The 22,012-nt window shown below is 40.4% G+C and overlaps 3 protein-coding genes across 5 annotated transcripts; 1 reads left to right on the top strand and 2 right to left on the bottom strand.

The window, feature by feature from the left end:
• Positions 1 to 542: 542 nt before the first annotated feature.
• On the bottom strand, positions 543 to 5,927 carry exosc5 (exosome component 5). The gene is made up of 6 exons (XM_030067342.1): positions 5,770 to 5,927; positions 3,867 to 3,980; positions 2,987 to 3,108; positions 2,694 to 2,834; positions 1,252 to 1,341; positions 543 to 959 (listed from the first exon to the last, which is right to left on the bottom strand). The coding sequence occupies exons 1-6, from the start codon at positions 5,864 to 5,866 to the stop codon at positions 864 to 866; spliced, it is 660 nt and encodes a 219-aa protein (XP_029923202.1). The 5' UTR covers positions 5,867 to 5,927; the 3' UTR covers positions 543 to 863.
• A 3,171-nt stretch (positions 5,928 to 9,098) lies between these two features.
• Positions 9,099 to 18,396, top strand: bckdha (branched chain keto acid dehydrogenase E1 subunit alpha). 3 transcript variants are annotated; one of them, XM_030066999.1, is made up of 9 exons: positions 9,099 to 9,221; positions 9,321 to 9,462; positions 11,200 to 11,376; positions 12,233 to 12,319; positions 12,407 to 12,515; positions 12,856 to 13,017; positions 13,341 to 13,547; positions 13,637 to 13,778; positions 17,376 to 17,718. In XM_030066999.1, the coding sequence occupies exons 2-9, from the start codon at positions 9,370 to 9,372 to the stop codon at positions 17,716 to 17,718; spliced, it is 1,320 nt and encodes a 439-aa protein (XP_029922859.1). In that variant the 5' UTR covers positions 9,099 to 9,221; positions 9,321 to 9,369. The 3 variants fall into 3 exon arrangements, with proteins under 3 accessions (XP_029922859.1, XP_029922860.1, XP_029922861.1); XM_030067000.1 differs by having other exon boundaries at positions 9,165 to 9,221; positions 9,324 to 9,462; XM_030067001.1 differs by having other exon boundaries at positions 9,172 to 9,462; positions 17,376 to 18,396.
• On the bottom strand, positions 18,390 to 21,996 carry b3gnt2l (UDP-GlcNAc:betaGal beta-1,3-N-acetylglucosaminyltransferase 2, like). The gene is made up of 2 exons (XM_030067002.1): positions 21,779 to 21,996; positions 18,390 to 20,347 (listed from the first exon to the last, which is right to left on the bottom strand). The coding sequence occupies exon 2, from the start codon at positions 20,174 to 20,176 to the stop codon at positions 18,872 to 18,874; it is 1,305 nt and encodes a 434-aa protein (XP_029922862.1). The 5' UTR covers positions 20,177 to 20,347; positions 21,779 to 21,996; the 3' UTR covers positions 18,390 to 18,871.
• Between the last annotated feature and the right edge of the window lie 16 nt (positions 21,997 to 22,012).

The following is a 22,012-nucleotide window of genomic DNA, read 5'->3' as shown; positions in this document are numbered from 1 at the left end:
CTAAAATCAAGTATTTTTTGTTCTGCCAAACCAGTGTTGTATCAAGACTGAGTTGCCAATAGAGGAAGGTCACTGCTACCAGTCGATGTAAGCACTTGAAAACCTGTGATATCTCAGTGTCTGTATGTTGTCACCTCCCACTGTCAGTGTGCTGCGATACAACTGCACTAAGCCGAGTCCACCAACACCGCCGTGCAGTGTCGACAATCCTACGTCACCCCATCGCCGCTGGACGTCCGCGACCACGGCAAAAGCCCTGAACGGCCACAATGGTTTTCTAAGTTGTATGGAGGTATTCAAGGTAGACTGGATGATCATGATGCCTTTAATGATTACACTTTTATGAGGTAGGGCCTGTTACCTTTCTTAAGATACATCACTTATATGGATGATGAATGGATGAAGTGCAGAGGTCAAAGCCTGTAGCAAATTAGGTTATATTACTGTATGAGATATACTGTACTTTGCCAGTTCACAACCTTGTATTAAATTATATGTAAATACAAAAAGGAAAAAAAAAAATATCCATAAATCCTAATAAATGCACTCGTTTGACATTCATCTTTCCTCCCTTCATTTGCACACGACTGAAGGCATTTATGTCTTGAAGCTCACATGCAAAGGTGGAAGTTTTTTTTGTTTTTGCTGTTGTCGTTGTTAATGAAGGCGTCACGACCAGACCACCATGCCGGTCTGTTCCATTTCTCCGTCTCCATGAGCAGCACAGCAGACTGCAGGAGCTGCAACTGGACTGAAGCAAAGGAAGCCCAAAATGGTTACTGAATATTTTATTACAATAAAAAATTGGATGGTGGAAAAAAAAAAAAAAAAAAACACAGGCAAAAGGAAGCCAGTTTTCTCCATCAGAGGATTTTGGAGTATCGCCGTCTGACAGAGTCTCTGTAGAACTGGAAGATTTTCTCTGATGCTTTCTGACTGACTGCTATACACTGCTGGAGCTGTGGAAGAACAAGGATGCAGATTAATTAACCTCCTCAAATTAGTAAATGTCTGCGATATCAAGTACGTAAAGACAAAGAAAAAATTCACATCATCTGAAATGGCACCAGAATGACACAGACAGCACAGGGAACAGAAAAACAAACATGAAAGGAGCAAAATTAAATGAGTATATGAATGAATTAATACAAACAAAAGAAGTAATTTCTGCCCACTGAAAAAGTCCATAACTCCTGAAACAAAATTCAGAAATAAAGAAAGAAAGAAAGAAAGAAAGAGTATTTCATTTACCTCATGAACTGAAAATGATCCTCTGGTTGATGACATAATTACTCTGTGCTCTGTGCTCTCAACAGCAAAGGTCATCAAAGCTCGACTTTCCTTAAAGTAAAAAAAAAAAAAGAAAGAACAATGAACAAATCAGCATATTCAGGGAGGATTTTATTATTGATGAATAATCTCAAAGGACATGAATATTATTATAATTATTATAATTTATAATTTCCAAAACATCCTGCCAAAATTTTCAGGAGAAAAATGATGTAATTAAAAAAGACAATTCTCCTTTTGCATACTCTTATACTGTTATGTGTCCTGCAGATGTTTGATTCACTGCACTCCAAGTTATTCTGTGATGACATTCTGTAAACTGCCTTTCTATCTAGTCAAGTTCTCCTTCAGTTAGATGATTTCCTCCACTTCCTGAAATTAATGATATGACAAACAAATAACACCTTGAGCTACAGCCACTAGCTGACGGGAATCTCAGCAGGCATGATCATGCAGCTCTGGACATGCAGGTTCTGTGTAACTGAGTGAATTGTTTTGCCTGACGGAGCCCTCAGCTGCTTTTGTAACATTACAACATACACAGCCAAAATCTCCATTTTATGATTTCAGCCATTATTTATTGTTTAAAAAATAAAAATGAATTAATAGATATATCACCCAGCCCTACCTGGAATCCCTTTTAACAACGCCCAGAAAATGTGAATTTGTTCTTATGTGTAGTTGAACAATATATGATATACACTCAGCGGCACTGTATCACGTCCGCCGTACAATCTAATACAATCCAATGCAAATGTTATGCCATAAAGTTTACTTTTATGCCTATAATGTTAAAGTTTTCTTTTTGTCACATTAATAGAGGTGTTCATTCACTTCTATGTCTGGCATTGAGCTCATAGTTAGTGCTGCTGCTGGACTGGACTGTGTTTTATTGAGAGCTGTTTCCAATATTCTGTCCCCCCTCATGTATATAAATAGAGAGGACAAAAAAACAGAAACACCTCAATATAATGCAGTCCAGTACAAAACCTCTGCAAAGTACAACCTCAATAATAAACATAGAATTAAATTGACACATTCTCCACAATGTCAACACAAACTGAACATTATAAAGCATCTTAAAAAGGTAGAATTTATGGCAGAGCTCTTGCACTGAACTGCATTAGATTGTACAGGTGGACCTAATAATGTGGCCATTTCGTGTATTTACTGCAATCAAACAACACTGTAGCTCTGCTGGAAACATCTCAGCGTGAGCCGCTGTCTGTGTTGGGCCAGTGATCTCCAGGAAGTAAAAATAACACACCACCAAACAGCAGAATGAACCCAAAGACGCAGGCTACATCCCCAGCAGCTATTTTTTTAAACAGTGTCCAAGTGTTTTAGGGTAGATCTGCCATTTGATTTTGACAGGAGACACAATACCCTCGCCTCAGGTTTACCTTTTCCTGAGCCGCGCTGGGGTCTGTGATGATTTGACCCTCCGCGTTGACGGCGCAGGTCACCCCGCAGAACAGGCAGCTCATAGGGAGCCCTGCGTCCATCAGAGCCATGCAGGCGGCGTTCAGGTAGCAGGACAACAGCTGCGTCGCCGATAAGGAAGACAGACTGACAAGCGGCAGATGTGACCATGTCAACATCGTACAACAACTTTCACAGCACGAGGGCATCAGGCCTGACACAGAAACATGCCCACTCTGTACAGCGCACAGGGTGAATTTCACTGGAAGGATACCGAGCCGTCATCGTGCAGCAGCTGAAGAACGAGAGTGAGGGAAGAGCGAGGATGAAGCGACGCGAGCAGAGCCGCCTCGCATGTTTCCCGCACACTCTGCTCCTGCAAGCGTTCCCTTACACCTGAAAAATAATAATAATAATAATAATAATTAATGAAGAAGGCGAGATGCATGCTTGGTTCAACCTGGAGAGAAAATGGCTAAACTCTTACTCCCCCTTGTGGTGGCCACTGGTAAGGCAGCTTTTGCATGGTACGATCCAAAGCCATCATTTCAATCAATCAAGGCTTTCTTGATATTCCTTAGTATAGCATAAATGGTATTTTTTTAAAATACCTAAATAGTGCACTGAAAATGAAACGCTCCTTTGAAAGGTGTAAATTCAAGTTTTCATTTTTTTTAAGTTGCATTTCAGGGATTCATAGAGGAATAATATTATATAATAAAAAGTATCAAATAAGAGCACAACCAGAGAGGAATGAACGACTCTTGATTTACTGTTTCGGCTATTATTAAGTAAGGTACCCATTAAAATGACATAAACAGACATTTTTAGGTGTATGTTATACAATTTCAGTATTAGTTAAAATGAAGGGATCGTGTTTCCAAATGCATTAGTACTTCTGTAACAGGTCTACTTACTCTTACACATGTACATCTACATGAGGAATAATGAAATGACAATTAAAACAGCAGCTATAATGTAAAGAGCTTTATTACAAAAGAATAAGGAAAATAAACTTATCAGCTGTACAAGAGAAGCTGTGCTGCCCAGAGTGCTTTACAGCCACCCCGGCATGATTTAAAGAAAAAACTGTGCAGGACTCCCGACAAAATAAACTGACCACAGCAGTGTAATTAAAAACAATTCTCTCTTACTTGACAGTCCCACTTTGGGCTGTATCACCACCTCCAGTGTTGCCCGGTCGTAGATCTCCTTGCTGACCTTTACCTCCGCTGGTCCATACACTCCAGCCAGCACGCTCGTGTCCCCTGCAGAGGAACGCAAGAGGTTTATGATCTAGAACTGAATATAATTTACTGATCTGTGAGGAAATTAAGTTTAGTCGTGAACATCTCGAAAAAAAAAAACGATAAAACATACAGAACAGAGGTAGGAACAGGCCAAAAGTCTAGATGGAGAAAAAGGGGAAGGAGCTGAATCATTTAAGTGTCAAACTGTGCTGGGAGTGTCAGATCATTTAAGACTGAGCAGACGGACGGCTCGTCGTGCTCACATGCATACAGCACGGGTGTAAAAACAAACCGCTCGATACACAACACACCCTGCAAAGTGCAAACACATCTACCGTGAGAGAGCCGTCCAACAACACACTGAGTTCATGAATATCCTGAAAGTATTTTGGTTTGTTTGAAATAGTCTAAGTAGAATTTTGCCTTTGAATGAATATTTGTTGATTTCATTCTGTTATCCCAAATCCCTGAAAGAAAAAAAAGTTTAGTTAGTTTTGCAAATAAGACAAAATACAGAGAATATTATAAATGGTAGCGGGTTTTGTTCCTCCCTGATGTACAAAACAAACCGAAGCAAAACCAAAATCTTGACCCATAAATCACAATACAAACCGAACCATGGGTTTATTGAACCCTAACACTCCTAGTATGGAGGTGTAATTAATAAAAATCTGATTTACGGTTAGACAAACTCACACTTCATAGTGTGATCATTATTGCTCCACATAAAAATCGTATCTTGTTACTGTAATCCAGTCTTTACAACCTGGGAAAGACAACACTTCTGACATATTCCGATATGGCATTATCCAAAATATAATATATCACCCTATAGATATCTCACCCAGCCTGAGGTTCTCTTCAGGGAAAAACAAAACATTACATTGTTTCTTCAGCCACGGTGCAACTTGCCATCAGTGTTAAATCTGTCATTATGAAAATAATGATTGTGTGTTAGGGGGTTACTAAAAGTTAAATAATGAGGGCAGGCATTTTAGTAAATAAAGGATTTCCTAGGTCCACAAAGTTTTGCCAAGCCAAGACAAGACCCACTGTTTCTGTACCTAAACTCTGGGGGAAAAAAACTGTTTTACCATAAATGCACAACTGGGTGTAAAACTGTATTCCCAGACATGGTGTGGCTCTAGCTGTGTAGTGGTGTAGAAAACCTAACAGTGTTCTCAACACTCAACAAAGATAAATAAAGCTTATAATAAACCCAAGGAGGAATGCATAACTCCTGATGTACTGTTTCAGCTATTAATCAGGGAGACCCATTAATATGACATATATGGCCACTTCAGGTGCATTTTATACGATTCCAGCATTAATTCAAAAGGTTCTTCAAGGCAGACTGTGCACTTTGAAATGGACGGGCACACCACTTTAAGGATGAGGCAAAGGAAGGATAAAACCTCAGGTCAGGTCCATGCCAAGACTACGAACCCACAGACTATTACAGCCCTGTGCTGGATCAATAACAGATCAATAACACAATAACACCACGTGCTGCAAAGTAAAGGGGCTTTTCAGAGCCAACAGGCGTTACTGACGTCGACAACGAAAATGGACGCCCGGCAGAAAAGTGACTTCTTTTTTAGCCAGAACGCTGTACATTAATAAATAAAATGAACGTTGTATTCTATTATTACAATTCTCATTTTTATTTATTTATGTATTTATTGACAAAATTATCAGCAAGAGAGTTTCTTCAGGGTGTCCATTTCCAGCATGACACCGGGTCAGATGATACCGGCTGCTTTCGCCGGAAACGACAGGTTCAGGTAGGAGTTTCGTGTTTGATTACCTTGCATGAAGGATGATGAACCGTCAGGTCGGGATAATAAACTCTGCTCGCAGCCAAACTCCCTCAAAGTGATGTTTGTGTCACCGCACTCCTCCATCGTGCTGCTACCAGGAGGGGAAGCCAGGCGACAGCTGCTTCTTCTTCTTCTGCTACTTTAATGGTGAATTACAGCCGTCCGGAGCGTTATCGCCACCTACTGTTAGCTATAGAGAACTGTTATTACTCATTATTTAAATCCTTGCAGTGACCTTTCGATAATCAAAACCAAATGAAAATGGCAATAATGATGATAAATGATGATTAAATAATTGATTAATTTTAAAGGAATTTATTAAGTCAAACAAAACACCATTGTACTGTAAAAATGAATAACTCCTGGAGGAAAAAATAACATCCATGTAATTTCAATCGGTTTTTTTTTTTGTTTTTTTTTTTTTTTAAATATATTTATCATATTTATCTGCTGATTAATTGGAAATGATCCTCATTATGACAACATAATTACTTTGTGCTCTAAATAGCAAAGGTCATCAATGCTGGACTATCAAAAAAAAAAAAAAAACAGAACAAAGAACAAAGCAGCATATGGAAGGGTATGAATATTTTCTTACATGTAGAACAGAAATTTCCAAAACATCCTGCCAAAATTTTAAGGACAAAAGTGAGAAAAGTGACAATTCCTCTTTTGAATACTCTTATGTTGTTTGTTGTTTTATTCACCTCACTCCAGGTTATTTTGTGATGAGGTTTTGTTACCTTACCTTTTTGGTCTTACCTATCTATTTTCTTTCAGTCTATCTAGTCGAATTCTCCTTCAGTTAGTGATTTCCTTCACTTCCCAGAATGATTTTTGTCCTGAGCTGCTGGTGAAGATTAAGTTGAAATCCACATTTCTTATCCCCTTTAGATTTCTTTCTTTCTTTCTTTCTTTCTTTCTTTCTTTCTTGACAGTTTAATTTTGGGTAAATGAAGATTACATATTCCCAGAGTCTCCAGGTGATTGCAGTGATCACACAGTTTCCATTTGGATGCTTTCCAATGGGGTGTAAGGCTGAATTCAAATATGTGAGTCCCTGTTTCATACTGCTTATCAAACTTTTTTCCTGTTCTTTGTCAATGACCTCCCTCCCTCTTCCTCCCACTTCTTTGTTGGATTGGGTGTAAATGTATTTGAGATCGTTTCTGCTTTACTTACTGATACCTCTATTTCAAGGTGATCCAGTTTTAACCTTTTTAGCAAGTTAATCTGCTTTCTCACTCCTTTTGATTGCTGTGTGTGTTGCGATTCAAGGATTCAAGGAACTTTATTGTCATACCATCTCACATTTACATGCTAGTGGTACGAAATTAGCACTCAGGTCCCGGTATAAGCCTAAATAAATGAATAAAGCAAGGTAAAAAAAAAAAAAAAAAAAAAAAAAAAAAGATTTTGCAAACATTCTATAATGTTTGCAAAATCTCATAAAGAATACCGTGTCTACTTTTAGATGACGCCCACTGTAAACTCATATACATCATGCATGCTGCATTATATTTACTAATGAAAGAATATTTGAACTGATAAACTGGAGGGTCAAACCACATCGATGATGCTAAGCATTTTGCGATTATTTTATTATTTTTTTTTACCTGTTTTATTTTGAAAGCTGCGACAGGAAGTTCCGCTTCTTTGCACAGATTCATATTCTTCTGTAATGTCATTACAGTCATTTAAATCTGAGAGTAGGCAGGACTTAGTTAATGAAGTATATGAAAACCTCCATAGGCTAAATAACATGAATCATTTGATCACATTTATGTGGATACCAGCACACAGGGGAATAAAAGGAAATGAGACAGTGGACACATTAGCTAAGGATGCTCTAAAACAAGAAGAAGTTATGAACATTCCTTTAAGTAAATCTGAGGCAAAGGCAATAATTAAAAGAAACATCTTCAAAGAATGGCAAAACATATGGGACACAGGAAAAACAGGAAGACATCTCTATTCAGTTCAGCAGCAGGTGGGAACAGGGAGAATAACCAAAAGGAGTACCAAAGAAGAAAACATCTTAACAAGGCTGAGGGTAGGACATACCAGACGGAACAAAACAATGAAGCTGATAAAGAAGCATCCTACAGGATGATGTGACTACTGCCAAGAAGAAGAGTCAGTTAAACATGTTATTATCCACTGTCAAAAATACAATCATGAACGAGAGATATTAAAAAGGAAGATGAGGAGACTTGGTATGGAGCAGCTTAATCTTAAAAATGCAATTGAGGGATCAAGATGTTTTTTCCAGTTTTTAGCAGACACAAGGCTGATCAATAGAATTTAGGATATGGAATAAGCTGTATTTATTTATTTATTTATTTATTTCCATTTATTTATTTTTTGGTAAATGGGTAGATCACTCTGGTCCACACTCCATTATAGTAGGGGGCGGCTAGGTGCCACCCGCCGGTAAAACAAAAGAAGAAGAAGAAGAAGTTCCGCTTAAGTGTCTGTGTACACAGGGGAAATGTTGGCAATATTATTAGCAATGCAGTGGGTGGAAGAAATAAGGCCACTGAGAACAGTGATTTGTTCAGATTCAAGTTCAGCACTAACCAGTTTACAAAACAGTCAGTCACACAGTAGGTCAGACATTTTGATCGAGATACAACAAACACTGTACAGAATACAAATGATGGGGATTACAGTGGTATTTTTATGGGTACCGGCGCACATTGGGGTGAAAGGGAATGAGGAGGCAGATAAGGCTGCGAAAGAAGCAACAAAAAGCAGAAATATTGAATTGGAAATTAATATTAGTAAATCAGAACTCAAGAATATAATTAAACAAAGATTGAGGAGTAGATGGCAAAAGCAATGGGAGGAAGACAGGACAGGGCGTTGGTTTTACACAATACAAAGGGAAGTGGGAGGAATGAGAGCTACAAGATGGAACCGAAGAGAGGAAACAATAATATCAAGACTTAGGTTTGGACATACTGCACTTAATAATACATTAGCCAAAATGGGAAAACACAATGCAGGGGAATGTGGGGAATGTGGGCAACAAGAAACCATAGAACATGTAATGATACATTGTCAGGGGTATGAAGTAAACAGGCAAAAATGGATTAAACAGCTTAAAGACGATAAAATGCCATTTGACATCAGGACAATATTACAACAACAGTCGGGGAATAAGAGTTATGAGTTTATGTTTGAGTTTTTGAGAAGAAGTGATTTAATTAGGAGGATATAACTTTATTTACTTCATTTTATTTATTTATTTTTATTTAATTGTATGGGGAGGTAGTCATACTGCTCCACACTCCAAACCAGTAGGTGGCGGTAATGCTACTATTCAATGTTTGCCAACCGCCAATAAAACCCAAGAAGAAGAAGAAGAAGTTCCGCTTATCTCTGCTGTTGACACCGGCGGCGACCTGCCTGCAGCTTGACCTGGGGTCTGGATTGTGTAGGGGACTTTGGCGTGTTGTTTTTTTAGATTGAACTAGTGAAGAGCATTTAACGCTTGCTGTTGATCTTTTGGACGACTGCGTGTGTTTTCTTGCAGAAGTGCTGGCAGCTCTCTGGCCCAGAAGCAGCTGAAGCGTCGAGGACAGATGAACAAGATGTATGGGACGTGTTTCCGTGCGCTTCGGAAAGCCCCGGGGCTGAAGCCTGTGAAGCTGCAGCAGAGGGCCTTCACCGTCACTGTGAGTCTCAGTGTGCGCTCCTGTGAACGGAGAACATTAGATAACCCCACCTGGCTGGCATGGCGGAATAAATAACATGGAAAGGAAAGGTCGCTTGACTTTCTCAGCCACCAGGCCAGCTTGTAGTCCAGCTAACGTTAGCCACACAGCACAGACTGTTCCATCAGCTGTTCCTGTGCACGAGTCACCTGGCACCTGCAGCGCGAGCCTGTCCTGTTCTCACACCTGCGGACAACCCGCGGCTCATTTCGTAGCTCCTGAGGCTCTTATTGTCTAAGCTCGGCTAGTTAGCATCACTCTTTAGCCAGTGAGCGACGTCCTGATTGGTCGAGCGGAGGGGTGTGCTTAGAGAGCACGCATCCGACTGCACTTTAAATTTGGAATAAAAATAATAATAAAAAAATATCCGCATAATATTTTTTACTTTCTCACAGTGGCGGATACAGAACATGGCTAATGGGTGGGCCTAAAAAATTCTGGATGGGCCTGTTATTTCATTTTGTTTATTATTTTAGATAGACATGTATAAAATGATATGATGAAAGAAAAAAAAAAAAAAAACCTCTCGGTAAACGAGCCGAGAGGTTGTAAACGAGCATAAAATACACGTTGGAAAAAGGGCATTAAAACATTTATTTATTTATTTATTTATTTATTTAGTTATTTTTTGGTCTTGAATCTGATAGGGTGGGCAAGCTGTCAATCTGGGTGGACCTACGCCCATCCAGGCCCACCCGTAGATCCGCCTCAGCTTTCTCATCATCAGAGCAGCATATGTATGTTTAGGTTTTTGTTACTCTCAAGTGGAGCTCTGTCAGTAATATCAAAGGTGTAAGTTTAGAGAGATAGATAGAGATAGATACTTTATTCATCCCGCAGGAAATTTGCAGTTTTTCAGCGGTATCCACAGATTACAGATTAAATAAATAAAAAATAAAGAATAAAGAATAAGATCTGAGTACAACAGAATAAGATCTGAGTACAACAGAATAAGATCTAAGTACAACCCAGTGTGCAAAAAGCAATGTGCAAAAAAAAAAAAACAGAAAAAAACCGTGTGCATGGGTGTATAAAATGTGCATAGAGGTAGGTCAATGTGCAAATTTAGAAGAAATATACAGTATACACAGATGATAAATAGCAGTAAGCAATGTAAACACTATGAACAAGGATTATAAAAAAAAAAATAGAAATATGAACAATTTTAAACAGCAGTGGAAAATAACCTAACCTGAGGAACACACGCTCCGACCGAGGTTCAGAGTTAGTGTGAAACCATGAGACCAAGACCGTCGACAGAACCTGACGCCCGGTACTGGGAATTCAGGATCTGTCAGACTTGATCCAGCCTCATGGAATCACCCCTTCCCCTCCAGTCTTTACATGTTGTCTACCACTGGTGCAGTATGTGTATAATGAGAGTATTACCATTTGATAAATTATTTATTTACTTAGTTATTTATGTTCGTCTCCTTTTTGTCTAAATATAAAACCTGACTTCCAGCACCTTCCCAGATTACTGCAGGGATGAGGTACCTTTTTATGTATGGAACTTGTAGATTGGACCAGTTGGAGTGAGGGCTGATTGGGATAAGATTACATGCTGATCACATGTTCAAAACTTAATAAAAAAAAATATTCTTGAGGAAAAAACTGTATCTTATGTCTGTTTAAGAGTGTATATCCACAAATTCCTTGTGCTGTCATCACTATCAGTGTTTATATTCAATCTTTCAGGCGGTGCAACGCCAGCAGTCGTTCGACTCGTCGCTGGACAAGCCGCAGTTCCCTGGAGCCTCAGCCGAGTTTGTGGATCACCTCGAGTTCATCCAGCCCAATGTCATCTCGGGGATCCCGGTGTACCGGGTGATGGACAGGCAGGGCCAGATCATCAACCCCTCTGAAGACCCTCAGGTGCAGTAGGCTTGCCCCGGGCCTGTGACTGTTTCACAGACCACTGTCAGTGTATAGCAGGGCTGGGACAAGACGCTTATCTCCCGATTCAGTGCTGTCATGATACTTGGGTGCCAAATCAATATGTATTGCGTTTCAATATTACGATTTGTTGTGGGGTTTTTTTCTTTCTTCGAATTATCTTCTAGATTTTGGATGCAAGATTTCATGAAGTTGTGATTAAAGGTCATAGTGACTCATTTTATACAGTGATGTCAAATTCCAAAAAATGGTCGCACTACAATGAAATGGCTACTATGGGGGCTAAGGTCATCATACATGAATAAAATTGGGCCCACTGAATCCACAAGTCTCAGCTTTCCAGTCAAACCCAGTTTATGCAACTCCAGGACTGTTTAGGCCCTAGTATGTCAAATGACACCATTTTAGAATAGACAGAAATAACACATTTGTACTGCATGCAAAAGCCTGCATGGTTTGTGGCCCAAACTGCACAGGATTAGCATAAGGTGGATATGTCTGCTAAGGGAAAACCAGTGGATACCCCGAGAACCCAATTTCATTCAGACATCTTGAGGTCAGAGGTCAAGGGATCCCTTTTAAACCTCCCATGCCAGATTTTTCTTCGCCAGAAATTTAGCCTAGCTTTGGAGCAATATTTTGCCCCCTTGCCAACAACCTATACTTTAAATCGTTTAAGTAATAAAATAAATATTCCCCATCACTAGTGTATAGTGACACTGTAGCCTCTCATATTTCATGTACTGAATGTGTTTGTTTAACTTTGGCTACAATACCAGGACTTTACGGCATCTCTGGCTTTTTTTTAATGGCTTTCCTCTTCTCTCCTGCTCAGCTCCCCAAAGAGACGGTTTTAAACTTTTATCAGAAGATGACCATGCTGAACACAATGGATCGGATTCTGTATGAATCTCAGAGACAGGTAAGATTTCTGAGCTCCAGCTCTCTGGTGCAGCCGTGGGACAGCCGAGTTCCGTGAATGGGAATGTGAATTTGTTTTCCGTTGCAGGGTCGGATCTCCTTCTACATGACCAACTACGGTGAAGAGGGGACACACATCGGCAGCGCTGCCGCCCTCGACCCAAACGACCTTGTCTTTGGTCAATACAGAGAAGCCGGTGAGAATCAGATTGTATTTGGTCGTTGGTGGGTTTACCTGCCGTTGTGTTTACAATTTATCAGCGGTCATTTTTGATAATGGCTTACAAATCCCTTTTTGTAATTATTTATTTTTTATCCTGATCAAAGTATCATGCTCATTTTATATTGAACATGTTTTTCTAGTAATTATGTATTGTTTTGTTTATTTTTTGGTTGATAACATTTTTCAAATACAATTTTTCCAATAGTGCTCCATAAGATTGTTTAAAAGACATTGTGATAATAAACATTACTGATTGTAAGATGTCAGTGTTGCTGTTACAATTACAATTAAATTTTCTTTTCCTACACTTCAAGGAGTGCTGATGTACCGCGGTTTTCCGCTGGATTTGTTCATGGCTCAGTGTTACGCCAATGCCGATGACCTTGGCAAGGGCCGGCAGATGCCCGTGCACTACGGCTGCAAAGACCTCAACTTTGTCACCATCTCCTCTCCTCTGGCCACGCAGATTCCCCAGGGTGGGTTACTATCTCCTATATAATGTATATTGATATGCGTCTGTTTGTAAACTGTTTTAGTTAAATGCTCTTTATACACTGCAGTTACCGCAATAAGCCACAAGAGGCTGTGGTTTAGTGATTTGAGAACAGCTGAGGAGCATTGTTTGCATTGGCATAATGCAAAGATGATTTTTGCCATTATTTCCTCCTGTCCCTCTCTCTCTCTTGTCCATAACCTTTGCAACGACAAAATGTACGTCTGGGCAGTAACTGTACAGTCTGCAAATATACACACTCTGTAACAATATTTGTCAGGTTATGTATGTCCGTTTTCGTTTCAGCGGCCGGGGCAGCGTACGCAATTAAGAGAGAGAATATGAACCGTGCTGTTATCTGCTATTTTGGAGAGGGAGCGGCTAGCGAAGGTGATGCTCATGCCGGCTTCAACTTCTCCGCCACACTTGAGTGCCCACTGATCTTCTTCTGCCGTAATAATGGTTACGCCATCTCCACCCCTACTAACGAGCAGTACAGAGGAGACGGCATTGGTAAGAGCACTCGGTGTTGTGTTTCACAGTATGTGATTGAGACCTCGTGCCGTCCATATGAACTCACCATTGTTTCCCTGGTTGAACAGCTGCTCGTGGTCCAGGCTACGGCATGATGTCGATCCGCGTCGATGGCAATGATGTGTTCGCTGTGTACAATGCAACAAAAGAAGCACGCCGCAGAGCTGTGGCAGAGAACCAGCCCTTCCTCATCGAGGCAATGACCTACAGGTTAGTTGATGTTCTGTATTTTCAGGCTGGGGGCCACGTGACACAATTTCTGTCCTGCTAACAGACAGGCCAGCCTCCTTATCCAAGATTGAACACGGTTTGTGGCTCATCACAAATGATTTTGTAATGTGCCAGGGTGCAGAGAAATTAGGGACGCTCCAATCGGGATTATGGGGGTCAATAACTGCATTATATTGAAGAGGGCGATCCAGGCAAACCAGATATTAGGAAATGTGACAACAAGGAAGTAAATATTAAAAAGCGTTTATTGTAGTGGCTAAATCACTAAAAAGGCCAACTTGATCCAACCACTTAAGGTCTTCGTCTGGGCTTTAGAAGAAATCCTCTAAATCCTTTTTTTAATTATTTTTTTTAATAAAAGACTTTTTAGTTTTTAGTTTTTTATTACACATTTAGAGTTTCATTATCGTGTGTATTCCTACACGTGTATAGGTTCCCATCCCTAGGCACAATAAATGCTTAATTTTTGCATCTTGACAATAGACAAAGTTTTAATCTACTCCTGTGCTGGAGTCCTGAGGGACTTTCCAGAATGAGGACTGGCAACAGTCCATTAAAGTTGTGAGTGAAGAAAAGAAAATGACAGTGAGTGTAGAAAGCAAAAAGCCCTACCCCCAAGATACTTCTTACTCACAGAGGAATAAATTCCTCTGTGTATCAACAGACTTAACAATAGTTAAGTGTCAAGTTGGTATCACAAAGAAAGATTGTTATCAGCTCAAGATTTTCCAGTCCTGCTATGAGTAACACAGGGTTGTAACTGCTGCATACTTAAGATAAAATGAAACTTAACCCCCATTGAGAAATTCCTTTTTTTTTTTTTTTTGCAGAGGCAAAGATAAGGTTTTAGTGGGAAAAGGAAACCAAATACAAACACACACTGAGTGTCAAAATAATCTAGGAAATAATAAACTAAAGTAGTAATTGTGGCATTACCTCATGCAGATTGTAAAAGTTGATTTTGGGGAAGGAAAGGACTGATAACAGTTGTGTTGATCTCTCAAGAACAGCAGCCTGTTGTGAGAGATACTTATGACTTACGCTGATATCACAACACTGAGGATGTTGAACTATTTTTATAAAACCTGCCTCATGGTTGGGAGTATGAGTTTAATTTTTTATATCAGTCACTCTCAGGAATGTGTGATGGGATTTACTTACTTTGCAGCAATACAAGTCCAATCACATAGGGTATAATTCTTAAATCAAACCTCTCAAGTGTGCACACAGAATTCCACATTTCTAGTCAAACTGGTTGCATTTCCGGTCAAACCAGTTGTTACCGTAGGACAGACTGACTGTCGAGACAAACGGTATATCCAGTGTAAAAACACATTCACAGTGGCAGCTCTTGAAAAATATTCTTTTTTGTCACTGAAATGATGGAATGAATGGTGAAGACATGCAAAACGTCACTGAAAAACACGTTTTGTATATTAAAAAAGGGAACAAACTTTGCATTAATTGTATAACAATGCCCGTGTTCCTAGGTTAAAGTGTATCTCACTATGATATGGCTTGGTTAATTATCAGCAGATTTTTTAAAAAAATGTATTTATTGTCAAGGCTTTGATCTGCTTCCATTTATTGTCTTGGCCTTTCCTGAAACAATAGTTCTTAAGCATACACTATCTGAACCTAAGTACATAAATGAAATATTCTGTTTGAACGGCATCTGTTTGTCATGTGCTGACTTTGTGTTACTTCAGTCACCAGCAGCTGAGATGTTTACCAGGGTTGCACACGGACAAACATTTTTAATCATATCTTTTTGTAAACTGTGTGCGTGATATCAAAGTAAACATACCTTTTTTCATTAGTGTCCATTAGTTCCATTTACATGTTTGCTCTTGTAGTTTGTTTATTCTTAAAATAATAATAATAATAATAATAATAATAATAATAATGATAATGATTCGGGTGAGCCCTTGAAAATGATTGGCAGTTAGTGAGGAGCCTGACAGCCAGTATAACGATGGTGCTGACAGTACACAATTGGGCACTGATGTGTATATATATTAACAACCATAATAATAATAACGTTGATAATAATGATATAGAACCTTTTTAAAAACAGAGTTTACAAAGTGCTTTAATGGAACACAGCAAAATCCTAATAATCAGAAAGCAAAATAACAACAGCAAGCTGTACAGAAAGGCCAAACGAGAGCAAGACAATATTTAAGTCAAGGTTAAAACAGACTGAGACAAGAGAGGAATACAGAAGGTTGTTGGAAGATAAAGGTGGTAAAAAGAGATAAAAAGGCAGTAGTAAATCGATCAATCAGTAACTAAATAAATAAAGCTGGCACACACACACTGAGTGTCAAAATCAAATTTACAGCAAAGTTCACCATGGTCAACAGAAAAAAAAAATCTAGCTCCAAGACTAGAACTAGATAATGACACTGGTGTTGATTCATTTCAGGTGCATGACTTTGACCCAGTATAAATAAATGAACTACCAAGGTGTAGGCGTTCCTTTCAGCCATTAGCTAATGCACTTGGCATCCATTGTGTGAACCTGCTGTAATTTGATATGAAAACAAAAAAAAACTGATAAGCTCCTATTGTAGTTACAAGATACAACTATCAAAAGCCGATTTTTCTGTACAACACTTGCAAATGCTATGCAGACTTGCATCATTTTGGGTGTTTGTACAAACAAAATGTAAAGAGGAAGTATCTCAATTATGGCACAGCCCAGGAACAAAGGAAGGAAGGAAAAAAAAAACACACGAGAGACTTGGTGTTTTGTGGTACAGCATTTGGGTTTCAGACACCATAAATAGCTGAAATAACTGGCAGAAGGTGTTGATTACAAGAATAGGCAAAGAATATGTTGTTATGTTAATTTGGCAGAGATAAATACCTCAATATGTTCTTTCAATAATCAGCCATGGCATAAACAACACAACAGACTCCAAGGTATGCAGTCAACACAACACTGCACTCATCTGATGTGAAAACTCACTTTTTTTTTTTTTACTTGAACATACTGAGCCTTTATCCTTGTTTAAAAAAAACTGAATTGTTAAAATAAAAAAAATATTTAATTGAAAGAAGGCTTTTAAGTTAAAACCGGTAAAAAAAAAAAAAAAAAGTCCAAAACATAATTAAGGTGGTCTCAATGACTTTCTCAGGGTGGAATCGCACCAGTAACGTCAAAAGTTAATTTGACCGGAAAAAACAATTTGCAACCCGAGTGCTGCACAGCACATCAGAGCAACTTACTTGTGCATGCACTGTTACTTCTGCATGAAGTAAAAGCAACAACTCTCATACAGATGCACCCCCAGCAGTCAGAGACCACAATACAAACATTTTGGTTTCTGCTGCAGGCTCTTGCTCCTGATTTGATTATAGCACCCACAGTGTGCTCTTTACCAAGACAGAGCTTGACATTCAAAACCATCTTCAAGCGAGGAACAAAGTGACCGAATCACAAGTTATCAAAGGATGTTTAATCATATAATCCTGGATCTGTCAGTACAGCCTTTGCTCCCGCTATTAATTTTTCAGTCCTGCTTTGTATTAACTTCAGTGAATAAACCTCGATTTGTGTCCGTTCCTCAGAATTGGCCACCACAGCACCAGTGACGACAGCTCGGCTTACCGCTCGGTGGACGAGGTGAACTACTGGGACAAGCAGGACCATCCCATCTCCAGGCTGAGGCACTACATGACGGCCCGCGGCTGGTGGAGCGAGGACGACGAGAGGAGCTGGAGGAAGCAGTCCCGCAAAACGGTCATGGAGGCGTTCGAGAGGGCCGAGCGGCGCCAGAAACCCAAGCCCGATCTGCTCTTCACCGACGTGTACCTGGAGATGACACCCAACCTCAGCAAGCAGAGAGAATCCATGTGGAAGCATGTGCAACAGTACAAGGAGCACTACCCCCTCGACCTGTACGATAAATAACTTCACGGTCAGGGTGGAACAGGCTGCACAGGCGTGGGAGTGGGTGAGAGTGTTGGGATTCGGATAGACTGTTGCAGGACTTTTACTGTATGCATAGAATCATAGTTTTGACATGACGACACTCTTCCTTTCTGCATTGTAGGAGAGGGCTGGGTGATGGTCTACTAAACATTGTACCACAGGCCACTGGGTTTTGTGCCTTAAGGGAGTAACAGTGAAACTGTTTGTGCTTGGCAGTTGGTGATTACATTTATATTTTCCTGTAATAATGGGAAATGCAGCAGGTACAGTTTTAATGCATATGCACAACAAATGTTCAACGTAAGCAATAAATACCGGATTCAAACATGTACCATTTTTGTGTTATGTTCCTCTCCTTGGACTAAGATCCAATTAGGTGATTCACTACATTAACTGTTCTGTTCAGTGGTTATGGTATTTAACATTTTCCTTTGTGTATGAAGAATTCACCCCTTTTAAAGGTTTGATGTGTACCCACCTACATTTTAGATGGATTCATATGCTGGTACAATAGTGAAACTGTTACATTAAATGTTTAAAAGTCACTGTACAACCATCCTGTGAACTACATTTCTACATTGGTGTTGTGTGGAAAAACAAAATGAAACTTATGCTGGTGTCTGAAAGACAAATAAAGACAAAAACACTTCGCATTTTTATTGTTATTTTTATTCATATTTGGTGTTGGCAGGAATTTATGCCCATCACAACAATTTTTTTTTTAAACTTCTACACAGCGTACCCAAGACAACCTGAAAAACACCTTACAGCCTCCATTCTTCGAAGACAAAAAAAAAAACAGAGTCCTGTCCTCATGGCAGCCACAAGCTTAGCGTCATTTCAGGCTCTAAACTTGAAAAGATCTGATCTCCTATCAATGGTGCCTCTGTATTGCAAGGCTGAAAATAACTTTTATAGTCTTTACCTAATGCAATCAGATTTGCATCCGGTTATCAGGCTTGCCTACTTAAAGTTCCTGACGTCTTTCAGGATATAAACAGTGGACAGATCATTTTCCCTGCTCCGTCACTGAAGGGGAAACTGTAGGAAAGAAATAAGGGGACGGAGGCAGAGACACACACTGCTCCTGTAGTAGTGCACACTTTGCTGACCAGTCCTGTTCCCGGTCAGTTTAACATCTCAGCAGGGGGCTGTGAATGCCCTTCCATATCCTCTTAATCTGCCACGGGGAGCGCTGGTGAATCAGGATCAGATTTTTATGCACGCACATGTTCCCACGATTCTGCTCCTGGACATCAAACGTGTGAAAGCCGCTGTGACCCTCAGGAGTGACTTCCAGGGCCTTGATGCACATCCCTGTGTATACGTCATCGATGGGGAAGAGGGGGATGACCTGCGAGACGTAATACAAAGGTTTCATCAAAGCCCCTGAGATGAGAAAACCACCACCACCGGCATAAGCAGGGTATGGACCATCATAAAAACTCAGAGGAACGTAGTATTTGTTTTTAGAGTCCCTGAGAGGAGAGGCTGTGCTTATAATTTGTCCGATGTAAGAGCGAGAGGCCTTAGACGGCTCCAGAGACTGCAGGTAGCTGAGCATCGCTGGTGTGTTGACAAATACATCGTCGTCCCCGCTGAAGACGAAGGAGACGTGGGGGCAGTTTTTCAGTGACCACTTCAGAAGAGCATTCATTTTGAGCGTCAGATTAAAAAAGGATTCGTGAAAGTCCCACTGAAGGAGGTCTCCAAACAGCTTGGCCTCGACTGACAGCAGCTGGCTGAGGTCGGGGTCTTCTGGGGACAACCGTCCCAGTAGAAACAGCGTACGCACTCGTAGTCCACTCTCATTCACCCAGTCTTTCCCCCAGGTCTCCCGCACTGCCTGTCTCTGCTCAAAGTTCCTTGGACTTGACTTGATGGCAAATAAGAGGAATGTCTGGCCTTGCTCCTCTCCTTCACCGGAGCTGCACTTGTTGGGCTGGTCGATCAGGATTGGGGGATATCTGCATTTCATGCCTCGCAAAAACTCCTGGTGCAAGGCGGGGTAGGAACTGAAGTCGTGCACATTGGTTTGGAGAACCTCCTGATTCGTCTCCATGCAATGAGACCAGCCCGCATCATCCAAGCGTTCCCCCTTGTCCAGCTGCCTGAGGGCGTTATGCAGCAGGCGGTTCCAGTAAGCTTCGGTCTGTGGGATGTCTTTTCTGAAGCTGGCGGAAACAGACACATCCCAGGGGACAGCCTCCGTGACGTCGGCAGAAACGGACACGTTCGACTCATCAAAGTGAGGAGGGACGGTGCTGTCCTGCTGAGATTGGAGTTCAGCAATAATATCCTTAACTACCACGACACGGATGTCCTCCGCCGAGACCTTATGGTTAGGCGATGGCTGCAGGTTCAGCGTGGAGTAGAATAAAACGAGGACGAAACTGCTAAGAAGAACCATAGCAATGAAGGCCCGAACACGTGCCATTGGTTTCGGGGCGGTAAACTAGAAACCAGAACTACCAAAGTTCACGCTTGTGCAGCAGCCTCACTTTTCCTTGACTGAAGGCATCCTTTCATATTCCAACTTCCTCGAGAATGACGTCCATCAGTCTTCGGGTAACGCTGACCGTCAAAACCAGTAAGCCTTCAGGTTTGTCTGCCAACAGGAAAAACACTGAATGATAAATGACTGAATGAAAGATCATTTAAAAATGTTGTTTGAGGTGAGCGGTTGTCCTAAATCAGGTTCTGCCACATTGCTGAACAAATCTAAAGCCACATGATATGATCAACTGACAATGAGACTACTTTTCATTGATGACTGGTTAATTCAGGAGTGAAATAATAATAACTTTATATAGCACTTTTTAAAACAGAGGTTGCAAAGGGCTTAACAATAAAACATGATAACATAAGACTAAAATCCAACATGAAAAGCACAGTAAAATAAATAAAACACAACAGAATTATTTAAGGAGCAGCCATCATCGGTTAAGAAAAGTTAATTGATAAAATTAAGTCGTATGAGGAGATTTAAAAAGAGGACACTGAGTTTGCCTGCCTGAGATCTCCAGAAATCTCAATTCTATATTTTGTGTTTCAAATAGGAAAATGAATTTAATCATCTAACTCTTCGGGGTTTTTTTTTTTTTTTTTTTTTACATGCGTCTGACATTTTTGTCTGTCAGCACACTCAAAGTCTTCCATGAGGGTCACAGCTCGAAACTGAATGGTTTGTGATGGCAGGCGGCGGTGAGCCACTTCCTTGTCTTAATGCAGCAGATGACTGCTTTCAAGCCAGTTCCTCCTTTCCTCAAACGCATGACTTTTACGGGCCTGATTCTGCCTGTGAAGTCTTGCAACATCAGGTGGGCTCACAGAGCATGTGCATAAAAAGAAAAAAAAAAAAAAGAGAGAGAGAGAGATCCAAATTAGGCTAAATCCTCTTTTGCCGACTGATTGACCGGTGCATCTTAAAGTAAATTACATCCACTGCTTCAATATCAAAAGGCCAGTGTGATCCTACATAGTAAAAGCCTTCCAGCTTTGTGAGACATGTGAATCTCTAACAGGAGAGCTGGCATTAAAAACAGCTCGCCTGGACCCTCTTGGGATGCACTTAAACACGCCTCGCTCTCTCAAGTGTTTAATTACAGCAAAATCCTTGCTGTGCAAACCTGAACAACAAAAGGGTTATCATCCCTGAGTCACAGAAATTTAAAATAAACACAGGGACAACGACAAACACGGGCTCCGTGTGTAAACAGTATGAGGAAAAACCGGAATAAACACATTCCACAATATTTTCCTCGAGTTATTAATATTGTTATTTTAATTAAGCGTGATTATTGTGTGGGCAATTAGTCGAGGCAGGCTTTGGCGAAGAAGGCACAACTGCCAGAATAAGTTAAATTCATTAAGACAGCTTTAACGTGGCATCACCAAACCTGAGCACAGATGGAGTAATTATCGTGTGGCAGGTTTTAAGGTAGTTGAAAACGCAACCAAATATTAATTTAAAATAGAAACCTATCAAAACGACTGGCAATGAGCTATACATGGAACAAGTATTGAGTAAAACACTTACTGGTGAGATGATTCTGGGTGAAGAGAGGACAAAAATTAGAAAACAAAAGTCAACTCCAATCACCGGGGCGCAAATGAAGGAAAACCAAAGAGGGGGGCTGACTTGTGTGTTAGTAAAGGCGGAGACTGAGCAACCGCTACCTCCTAGGTCCAAAAGTCAAATGGCAAGGGCAGGCGGGCACATTCAGGTGTGCACAACAATGGCGTTTAGGTCACCTGGTGACGCAGCAGGCGC

Source organism: Myripristis murdjan, chromosome 13 (assembly GCF_902150065.1).
Source record: "Myripristis murdjan chromosome 13, fMyrMur1.1, whole genome shotgun sequence".
NCBI classification, from domain to species: Eukaryota; Metazoa; Chordata; class Actinopteri; order Holocentriformes; family Holocentridae; genus Myripristis; species Myripristis murdjan.
Note: the sequence above shows the minus strand (reverse complement) of the source record. Positions and strands in the feature narration are given on the sequence as shown.

Bases quoted from the DNA above. Each gene is read 5' to 3' on its own strand.
- exosc5 (XM_030067342.1), bottom strand. From the start codon at position 5,866: ATGGAGGAGTGCGGTGACACAAACATCACTTTGAGGGAGTTTGGCTGC. The intron at 2,835-2,986 runs GTATCCTTCCAG...TCGGCGACGCAG, and splicing joins TGCTGCACGATGACGGCTCG to CTGTTGTCCTGCTACCTGAA. The intron at 1,342-2,693 runs GTAAACCTGAGG...TTTTACTTTAAG, and splicing joins CCAGCGCGGCTCAGGAAAAG to GAAAGTCGAGCTTTGATGAC.
- bckdha (XM_030067001.1), top strand. From the start codon at position 9,370: ATGAACAAGATGTATGGGACGTGTTTCCGTGCGCTTCGGAAAGCCCCG. The intron at 11,377-12,232 runs GTGCAGTAGGCT...TCTCCTGCTCAG, and splicing joins ACCCCTCTGAAGACCCTCAG to CTCCCCAAAGAGACGGTTTT. The intron at 13,548-13,636 runs GTAAGAGCACTC...CTGGTTGAACAG, and splicing joins GTACAGAGGAGACGGCATTG to CTGCTCGTGGTCCAGGCTAC.
- b3gnt2l (XM_030067002.1), bottom strand. From the start codon at position 20,176: ATGGCACGTGTTCGGGCCTTCATTGCTATGGTTCTTCTTAGCAGTTTC.